Below are 10,589 nucleotides of genomic sequence, written 5' to 3' on the forward strand. Positions count from 1 at the left end.
GCAGAAGCTGAAAATTCTCATCAGTGGTTAAATTGTTATACGCCATTGAACTGCTATACATCATGAGACTGCAAGTAATTTGTTTATCATGCAACAAAACCATTTACTGTTGCCACTGATTGTATTCAAGTATGACATTACAGGACTATACAATGCACATGTAGACAAACAGGTAACTGTGCTTAATTTGTTAATACAAAATTATTGTGCAACAAGAAAAGGCAGCATGATCTTGCAATAAAGGAAAAAAGCCAAACAGATATTATGGAGCTTTTTCTGCATGTATGCAAAGGCAAAAGCACCATATTCAAAACACTTCATGGCTGAAGCACACTGGCACACGCCCCCATGGCAGAAAGTGGGACCTGAGACCCGGAGGCCACTGAGCTGGTTGATGGAGAAGCGGGCAGACTTGGTCCTTGATACCTTGTGAGAGATAAGGGGAAAAAACACGGGTCAAGTCAATATATTCATCATTCATATTTAGGAAGTGATTTATCCTGGTCAGGGTCATGGTGGATCTGGAGCCTATGCTGGGAACACTGGGCTCAAGTCAGGAATACAAAATGGATAGGACGCCAGTCCGTTGTATGGCACCATGCACACACACACACACACACACACACACACACACACACAAAAACACACACACACACCCCTTCATACACCATTCAGACCTAGTGGCAATTTCGAGTAGCCAATCCACCTACCGCATGTTTTTGGGAGATGGGAAGAAACCCAGACAAGAGAACATGCACAGACAGTAACCAGAGCTCAGGATTGAACTAGGTACCCTGAAGCTGTAGGGGAGCAAAACTACCTACTGCACTACCGTGCCACCTCAATTCAACATAAATCCATCCATTTTCTATACCTTATCCTGCAGAGTGTCGCAGGGAGCCTGGAGCCTATCCCAGGGAGCTCAGGGACACCTTGGATGTGCAGGGCACAATCACACACACATTCACACACTATGGATAATTTAGATATGTCAATCAGCCAACAAGGCATGTCTTAGGACTGGGGAGGAAACCGGAATACTCTGCAGCACGGGGAGAACATGCTAACTCCGCGTACACAGGGCGAAGGTGGGATTCAAAGCCCCAATCCCGGAGGTGTGAGGCAAACTTGCTAACCATTAAGCCACTGTGCAACCTCAATATAAATCATTTAAAGCTAATGAGAAGTACTGTGTTTCTTCATTGTCAAACACACATATTTTTCTCATCTGAGGCACTCACCATGATCTGGCCCGCATGACGCGTGATGCTGTTGTCGTTCTCCTGTGCTGAGCAAAGTCACAGAGCAGATTTCTTGTCCTCAATTCTGCCCCTTGTAGGTCTAGTGGGACCATAGTTGGTGATGTCATATCTAGCTCCAGAAGCATGACATTTTCTGCCTGTGTAGTGCAAGTAAATGCATCAAATACATTACTGGATCATTTTTCACAATGATAATAAATATCCATGTAAATAACACATTTGTTAGAAGGCTAAAAAGTACAGCATGGCCTCTGTGTACCAACCCTGTATCTGGAAGGAGATCCTGTTGCCACAGCAACTTGTGCATATTGGCTGATTGGCCTCTTGTATCCAACTGCAGACGTTGGCCTTTGTCTGATGCGAGGAGAATAGCTGGAGGATAAGTTATCAATAAAACGCTCATTTACTCAACAACCAGTATTTAACTACTTAAGGAAATAATGTAAAATACACTGAATACACTAACCTTTCAGACGGGAAAAGGGGTAAGACTTTCCACTGGTCTTCCTCGCTGTCAAAGTGAAGGCGGTTTATGATCTTGTTTTTCTCCTCAGGAGGAATAAAATTGTCAATGATGAGATTCCTGCAAAACGTATCACATGCATACATTGAGGCGAAAATAGTTTTTCACTTTGAGTTACAATGTACTATAATATGAGTACGTCTTGGTGGGGTGCGTTCTTTTGTGATGGGAACTGTGGAGAACGTACTTGAATTTCATTTCTCTTGTCAGCTCATTTAATGTTTGCTCCAGCTCCTGTCTCGTTGTGACATGTTCATCGATGATATCACCAATCTCAGCTCGTACCAACTGCAGTTTGCTGTATAGCTGAGTAAAGTCAAGACATAGAGTTATTAAAATGTTTAACACCAAAATAATGGTTGAAATCTAGGGCGAGTATTGACAAGATGATAGGATAATAAAAAAGAATGGTTGTCCTTGATATAAGGTTACCTAGCTTCCTTAGCTTCTTGGAAACCTCTCTAAAATGGAAGGTCTCTTTTGTTAGGTTCTACAAAATGTTCCCCCAAAGGGCCAAACCAAAGAACCTTCAGAGTTCTACACTTAACCTTGTTCAACTGTGTATAGGAACTACATACTATAATGTAAAACGTTTGGAGGGGGGGGAAACATGATCTTATTAGAATTTCAAACAAATTCAGAAGAAATAAACAGAGAAGTTGGATTTATTTTGGTTTCATACAAAGTAATAAGAAAAGGTGTGACTGCTAACCCCACCCCTAAACCTAACATTAGCTTTTTCATCTTTCAATATAACTAGTGTGGCTTGTTATGAATTGTGTCCAGGTTGGAATTAATATTTTTCCTCATTCCTGCTAAAAACAAATTATCGGTTTAGTTGTATAGACTGATGAGTTAGTCATAAGCATTTCACCTTCTTAAGTTTTTTGGTTTTGAGCTCCACCTCCTGCTGTAGAGTTGAGTAGGTCTCTTGCAGTTCCACTGTCTCCTCGTCCTGCTCAAACATCAGTTGCTGCATCTCCCTCTCTTGTCTCTCCTATGAGAGATCACACACTATCATTAGACACTGAATTAGAAGACAACAATGGTGAGTGTATATTTGCAGGTGTTACCTGCTCTGCGATCTCCTGTCTCTTTATCTCTAACATTCTCTGCTGCTCGTTGGTGTGGTCAATGATGTTCTTGCCTCCAATCAGAAGCTTGCTTTCCAAGGCCTAAAGTAAATCACAGCAAACAGGATCCAATTTATTCTGTAGTTAATTGCCAAGAAAGAACAGTGTGGTTAAAAGAGCCTAAATATGAGCAGGTTCTAACCTTGTATTTTTCGATCATAATTCCCATAATCTGCTGTTCCTTCAGTAAATCCTCCACAGTCTGTGATTTCTCATCCAAGATGCCTAATTTCCTCCTAAACTCCGGGCTGTCATTGGCAGAGCTCTTGGCCATCTGCTGCTTCCACCAGTATTCCTCTGCTCTCTCCTCCTTCACCATCTCCACAATGTCCACCTCACAGTTTCTAGGTGTCTCCACCTCCCCACTGCTCATGCTTCTCTTCATCTTTACACTGTTCCTCCGTCTCCTCCTTTCTTTTGCCAGCATCCCTCGTTCCTCTAGCTGCGCCTTCAGACGGGCTATTTCTTCTTGGAACTCGCGGAGCAACGCATCTTTGGGGTCCTCGTTGATCTTTGGCTTGTTTTTAATATTCTTGGCTCTGTTCGCAAACCTCAGGGTGGCGAGAGTTTCTTCATAGTGACATGACGTGGGTCCTATTGTGGCCACTATGACAGTTTTCGCGTTCCCTCCTAAAGAGTCCTGCAACAAGCGTGTGAGTTTGGAATCCCTGTACGGGATGTGAGAATTCTTCCCATCCACCAGTGCTGAGATAACATTTCCAAGGGCACTTAGAGACAAGTTTATTTTGGCAGCCTCTTTGAACCTTTGGCCCTGGGCACCTGTCTTGCTTTGGCGTTCACTGCCGGCCAGGTCCACCATGTTTAACTTGCCAACCCGAATGTGCTCTTCGCCATCAATGCCCATCTCGCTGCATTCGATGGTTATAACAAAAATGGCATGCGAACGCGAGCTGCGCTCGTTCATTTTCGTAAATCCGACAGACCTGGACTGATTTCCCAAATTCATCACGTGTTCAATTTCTTTGATGTTTTTTGTCACAACGGATGACAGGCCTTTGACATAAACACCTGACTCTGGACTCTCCTTAAGCTCCATCTTTTTATTATTGTCCTTGCAAAGAAGGTCCCGTATCTCCTCTTGATATATCTCAAGATATGACACTCTCACCAAGTACTGTTGGTTCTGGGATCTGGATATATTGGTGAAGATGTGGTGAAAAGAATTTGGTATGACACCTCTTTTTTCTGGATCCATGGGAAGGCCTTCCATGGTATATGTCTTCCCGGTGCCAGTTTGACCAAAAGCAAATATAGTTCCGTTAAACCCGAGTAACACGGAGTCAATTAGAGGTTTGCACGAGTAACTGTACAGGTCGTTTTGTTTTGAAAACATATCATAGACCGCATCAAAAGTGAACGTCTTGTTCAGGGTTCCAGCCGCTTTCGGGTTCCGGACGCTTACCTGGCCCAGTTTCACATCCACTTCAACAATCCTCTCCTGACTCATCGCCTCCTCTTTCTTGTTTACAGGGCGGCACCGAACCACCACCTTCACCGTCTCCGCTTTTTTCCCCTGCGACATGGAGCGCGGCCGCAGCATCACCACACTGTTTCTTTTAGACATCTTGTGATGGGGCTGCTGTCGCTACATCCAAATTCCACTCCTAATGAAACGCTGTACTGGAAAGCCTAAGCCGGAATGATCGTCCACAGCAAAAACGCCCAACTTCGCACGTAGTCCAGAAAGCATTTTTTTCCCACGATGAAAGCCTGATCCATCTGTATATAGGGCAGTGACTTGGAAAAGATTCAGTTAACAAACTGATTCTGCTTTAAAAAGGGAGGATTAAAGCTCCAGTAATGGCATTCGTTACAGAGCGAGCAGTATCCAGCTTCCCACCTCCATCCTCCATCCACCACACCCTGCAGCGCTGCAGCACACACACACACACACACACACACACACACACACACACACAATAGACTCACATTGACAGAGCATCACTCCCACCTCCAGGATATAAAAGCTGCTTATAACAATTATTATAATATAATTATAATTACAGTAATCGTACAAATGTGGTTGCTAGCCTATTCTTCCTTTTCTTCTTCTTCTTATTGTTATTATTATTATTATTATTATTATTATTATTATTATTATTATTATCCTATTGTTACTGTCATCGTTATCATCATCGTCGTCATAATATTGGATCAGAGTTGTGTATGGTGAATTTTTCTTTTCTTTCTTTTTTAAACTTTCTTTTTATTTATTTATTTACTTGTTCTTTGGAGGTTTTTTTTTTTTGTTTGTTTTTTTTTAGATCAAACTGTCTGCCAAAAAATGTTGGGGTTCTTCCAAGTGAGCTGCCTTCCCTTATGTGAAGCAGTGTGGTCCTGCCATCTTTAATCTGTGAATTCATTTAGACTTATATGAGTACTTCATGGATACTGGGTCTTGTGTTTCAGTCTGACATAATTACAAAGTCATGATGCAATGGACTGAAGTCCAGTGTCCCCAGGACAGGCTGCAGATCCACAGTGGTCCTGATTCAGTATAAAGAGGTTTCAGGCTCAGTATTCAATTATTCTCTGCCAGGGAGTTTTTAAGCAAATATTAATTGCAGGTTATGGCATGTATTGCCTAGACAGAAAATACAGCATTGCTTTTAAAATATGCATGTTGAGGATCAAAATATTACTCACTGCATGTCATTTTTGGTTTTGATAAAGAATGGAAATAATTGGTTGTACTGAATGTATTGAATCTAAGAATGTTAAGCATTGTTTACAATCTTCTTCTTCTTCTAATACTTCTTCTTCTTCTTCTTCTTCTTCTTATTATTATTATTATTATTATTATTATTATTATTAATATTATTATACTAACGCTTCTGTTTTCCTCTTAGATGATCAGCTGAATTCCCAATACCTCCTTTTTAGACAAATAATGCACTATATGTAGTGTAAAAGCTATTATTTTGTACTCTACGTAGTGCATTTATATGGGGGATAGGTGTTGATTTGGGATTCAGACATAGCTGTGGACGTCCCATCATATCTATCCAATAAAAAAGGCGAAGGCGTGTTTCAGCGACGGTCCGTGTGGAGAAATTAAACCGAACCGTGTGTAAAAGGGGGTATTATAAACGGAATCGGATTCGATCTGATGGATTAGATCCGATCATATTTCTCTTTTGTTGTGGAAAACAGATGAGACGTGTAACTTTTTTTTCCCTCTTGGCTTGTTTGTGTAGCTTTGTTTACAGCTGCATCGTTACCAGTGGTGACAGCGCACAGTGACGGTGCATTTAAAGGCACTACTGTGCTGTGCGCAAAGCGAGTACCGGATGGATGAAGTGTTACTCATTAGGGTTCAACAACTAGGATGTGATCTAGTGTTGTAGTGCAGTGAAACGTTGATCTGCAGCAGAAAGATGGCTTTGGAACCGAAGCAGGCGAGGCTGCTGTGCATGCTGTGTCTAACCTGCGTCTTTTTCGTGGTGGAGGTGGTGGTGAGTCGAGTGACCGGCTCTCTGGCGATGCTGTCCGATTCCTTCCACATGCTGTCGGATGTGATCGCGCTGCTCGTGGCGCTGCTCGCAGTGAGACTCGCGGATCAAACAGCGGCCACGAGTCTCAACACATTCGGCTGGATCCGAGCTGAAGTCATGGGCGCCCTGGTCAATGCCGTGTTTCTCACTGCGCTCTGTTTCACCATCTTACTGGAGGCGGTTGAGCGCTACACGGAGCCGCATGAGATCGAGAAGCCGACGGTTGTGGTGTGGGTCGGAGTTGCCGGGCTCGTTGTAAACGTGCTGGGACTTTTGCTGTTTCATGGGTACGCTGGACACGGACACTCGCACAGCACAAGTAACAGGAGATATGAGAAATCAGAGACATCATCAGGGGAGGCTTATGATCTGCTGGTGAAGAGCCAACGTCCTGGCCGAGGTGACCATGCTGTTCAAGTTGAAGCAGGTATTTATTCTTTAATAATCCATTTATAAAACAGGACTGTGCTCGTCGTTTGATTCATTTATGTGGGAATAACAATAAATTATGTTATACAATAATTTTTTGCTTTTTTGCTTTTTAATTGTACACTTTAAACATTTTTAAACACTCTTTAGGCTTCTGATAAACACTTCTTTATTCTTCTGATAAACACTTCTTTACACTTCTGATAAACACTCTTTACACTTCTGATAAACACTTCTTTACACTTCTGATAAACACTTCTTTACACTTCTGATAAACAATTCTTTATTCTGATAAACACTCTTTACACTTCTGATAAACACTCTTTACTCATCTGATAAACACTTCTTTACACTTCTGATAAACAATTCTTTATTCTGATAAACACTCTTTACACTTCTGATAAACACTCTTTACTCATCTGATAAACACTTCTTTACACTTCTGATAAACACAGTTTGTTCTTCTGATAAACACTTCTTTACACTTCTGATAAACACTCTACTCTTCTGATAAACATTGTTTTATTCTTCTGATAAACACTCTTTACTCTTCTGAAAACACTTCTTTACGCTTCTGATAAACACCCTTTACTCTTCTGATAAACACAGTTTGTTCTTCTGATAAACACTTCTTTACACTTCTGATAAACACTCCTTTACACTTCTGATAAACACTTCTTTACACTTCTGATAAACACTTCTTTATTCTGATAAACACTTCTTTACACTTCTGATAAACACTACTTTACTCTTCTGATAAACACTTCTTTATTCTTCTGATAAACACTTCTTTACACTTCTGATAAACACTCTTTACTCATCTGATAAACACTCTTTACACTTCTGATAAACACAGTTTATTCTTCTGATAAACACTTCTTTACTCTTCTGATAAACACTCTTTATGCTTCTGATAAACACTCTTCTGATAAACATGCTTCTGATAAACACTCTTTACGCTTCTGATAAAAACTCTTTACGCTTCTGATAAACACTCTTTACGCTTCTGATAAACACTCTTTACGCTTCTGATAAACACTCTTTACGCTTCTGATAAACACTCTTTACGCTTCTGATAAACACTCTTTACGCTTCTGATAAACACTTCTTTACGCTTCTGATGAACACTCTTTACTCTTCTGATAAACACTCTTCTGATAAACACTCTTTACACTTCTGATAAACACTCTTTACGCTTCTGATAAACACTCTTTACTCATCTGATAAACACTTCTTTACACTTCTGATAAACACTCTTTACGCTTCTGATAAACACTCTTTACACTTCTGATAAACACTCTTTACACTTCTGATAAACACTCTTTACGCTTCTGATAAACACTCTTTACACTTCTGATAAACACTCTTTACGCTTCTGATAAACACTCTTTATGCTTCTGATAAACACTCTTTACGCTTCTGATAAACACTCTTTACTCATCTGATAAACACTCTTTACACTTCTGATAAACACTCTTTACGCTTCTGATAAAAACTCTTTACGCTTCTGATAAACACTCTTTACACTTCTGATAAACACTCTTTACGCTTCTGATAAAAACTCTTTACGCTTCTGATAAACACTCTTTACGCTTCTGATAAAAACTCTTTACGCTTCTGATAAACACTCTTTACACTTCTGATAAACACTCTTTACACTTCTGATAAACACTCTTTACGCTTCTGATAAAAACTCTTTATGCTTCTGATAAACACGCTTTATGCTTCTGATAAACACTTCTTTACGCTTCTGATGAACACTCTACACTTCTGATAAACACAGTTTATTCTTCTGATAAACACTTCATTACTCTTCTGATGAACACTCTACACTTCTGATAAACACTCTTCACGCTTCTGATAAACACTCTTTATGCTTCTGATAAACACTCTTCTGATAAACACGCTTCTGATAAACACTATTTACACTTCTGATAAACGCACTATGCTCATCTGATAAATGCACCCAATCTGCTCCCATTTTACTCACTGATAATCTGAATTGCTGATACCTCCTTATTAGATCTATAATGTACTACATGGATTTATTTTATACCCTGCTTTTATATGGGTAGTGGGTAGTGATTTGGAATTCAGTCATTAGTCACCCAATAGGAAAAGGTGAAGGTATGTTTCACATCTGGATGTGAATAATAATAAGTAACTTTTTGCTGTTTTATTATTCAGATTTTTAATTGTGAAATTTACTGCTCTGATATTTTTCAGACATTGTCTCAAAACATAACCTGGAAATCCCAGTGAATGGAAACATCTCACCAGAGAAGCTGGAGCATGATTTAGATTCGTCTTCCCAGCTCAACATGCGTGGAGTCTTCCTGCATGTGCTGGGCGATGCCGCTGGCTCTGTCATTGTAGTGATTAATGCTCTCATTTTCACATTCGTGTGGAGGACATGTGACAATCAAGAGATATGTATTAACCCATGCCTGAGTAGCTACTGCTCTGACCACTGGCCAGTGAATAATACGCACTTGGTCCACAGCAATGGTACCAGTGCTGTCGCTGTAGCAGGACCTTGTTGGGTGCTCTACCTGGATCCCACACTCTGTGTAATCTTGGTGGCCATCTTGCTCTATACTACCTTCCCACTGCTGAAGGAGTCCACCCTCATCCTGCTGCAGTCCGTGCCCAAGCAGATTGACATGCAGAGGCTGGACAAAAAGCTGAGGAGTCTTGAGGGGGTTCTGGCAGTCCATGAGCTGCACATCTGGCAGCTGGCTGGGAGCCGAATCATCGCCACGGCACACGTTAAGTGTCACGACCCTGCCTCTTACATGGACACAGCTAAACGCATCAAAAACCTCTTCCATGAGGAAGGCATCCATGCTACAACAGTCCAGCCCGAGTTCTCGGATGACAAAGAACTTTGTGTCTCAGAGTGTGAACTTCCCTGTTACAATCAGTGTACCCTGAAGCTCTGCTGTGACATGAGCTGGAAATCTAGATCTGAATCAGTGCTCGGGTGCACATACGTCTCATCCAGTGAAAATACTCCTCAACGCTCCACTGCTAGCTGCAATATTCAGCAAAACTCTGAGGTTTTTCTGCAGACAGAGGTGGAATCCACAGTCTAGGTTTGATCAAATTATGAGTATGCAATTTTACAGCAACCTTTGAAACAGTATTGAATCTGTTTAAGACAGAGTTATGTTTCTGAGAATCTCAAATCCCTTTGTTTTATTATCCCCAACTGTATGTAAAGCAATTTAACTAATCAACTCTATACAATACCTCTTATCTCTTATACCTGTGGTGGCATGGATGCTTTGTCATGACTATAAACATTTCTAGAATTGTAATTTTGAGAATGTGTAATCTGGAGCACTTTATGGTATTAATGTTTACATCTTGCTAATAGTAAAAAATACTATCTACTGTATGTGCCTTAAATAAATAAATAAATAACACGATAATTACACTGTGCATTATCATTGTATTACAGTTTTATCTTAATCATTTCATTTATTTTAGTGTAATATCTGCTTTAAAGGAGGGCATAACTGTAATGTCTGTTCTTAAAACAAAGTAGCAAAGTCCTCAGAATGCTTTAACTTAGTGCCAAGATGCCAGATCTTATAATCTGATTAACAGTTAACTGCATCTGTGCCAAACTAAATATTTATATCACCTGCTACTAGTGCTTACATAAAAGGTTTTATTATTAAGGTCATGAATGTTGCATGTTTTAGGGAGTGTTTGACTCTGT

General features: G+C 40.5%; 2 protein-coding genes across 2 annotated transcripts; one reads left to right on the forward strand and one right to left on the reverse strand.

Moving 5' to 3' along the window:
* Positions 1 to 82: 82 nt before the first annotated feature.
* On the reverse strand, positions 83 to 4,793 carry kif3cb (kinesin family member 3Cb). The gene is made up of 8 exons (XM_017475491.3): positions 3,061 to 4,793; positions 2,859 to 2,960; positions 2,660 to 2,782; positions 1,973 to 2,091; positions 1,729 to 1,845; positions 1,526 to 1,634; positions 1,242 to 1,399; positions 83 to 426 (listed from the first exon to the last, which is right to left on the reverse strand). The coding sequence occupies exons 1-8, from the start codon at positions 4,501 to 4,503 to the stop codon at positions 318 to 320; spliced, it is 2,280 nt and encodes a 759-aa protein (XP_017330980.1). The 5' UTR covers positions 4,504 to 4,793; the 3' UTR covers positions 83 to 317.
* Positions 4,794 to 5,863: 1,070 nt separating this feature from the next.
* slc30a1b (solute carrier family 30 member 1b) lies at positions 5,864 to 10,288 on the forward strand. The gene is made up of 2 exons (XM_017475612.3): positions 5,864 to 6,860; positions 9,089 to 10,288. Exons 1-2 carry the CDS (start codon positions 6,317 to 6,319, stop codon positions 9,955 to 9,957), a joined length of 1,413 nt encoding a protein of 470 aa, XP_017331101.1. The 5' UTR covers positions 5,864 to 6,316; the 3' UTR covers positions 9,958 to 10,288.
* The last annotated feature ends 301 nt before the right edge of the window (positions 10,289 to 10,589 follow it).

Source organism: Ictalurus punctatus, chromosome 9 (genome assembly GCF_001660625.3).
Source record: "Ictalurus punctatus breed USDA103 chromosome 9, Coco_2.0, whole genome shotgun sequence".
NCBI classification, from domain to species: domain Eukaryota; kingdom Metazoa; phylum Chordata; class Actinopteri; order Siluriformes; family Ictaluridae; genus Ictalurus; species Ictalurus punctatus.

Excerpts from the sequence above, each read along its gene's own strand:
- kif3cb (XM_017475491.3), bottom strand. The coding sequence starts at position 4,503 with ATGTCTAAAAGAAACAGTGTGGTGATGCTGCGGCCGCGCTCCATGTCG. Across the intron at positions 1,846-1,972 it reads ACAAGAGAAATGAAATTCAA|GAATCTCATCATTGACAATT; the intron begins GTACGTTCTCCA and ends TACGTTTTGCAG. Across the intron at positions 1,400-1,525 it reads GATCTCCTTCCAGATACAGG|GCAGAAAATGTCATGCTTCT; the intron begins GTTGGTACACAG and ends TGCACTACACAG.
- slc30a1b (XM_017475612.3), top strand. The coding sequence starts at position 6,317 with ATGGCTTTGGAACCGAAGCAGGCGAGGCTGCTGTGCATGCTGTGTCTA. Across the intron at positions 6,861-9,088 it reads TGCTGTTCAAGTTGAAGCAG|ACATTGTCTCAAAACATAAC; the intron begins GTATTTATTCTT and ends GATATTTTTCAG.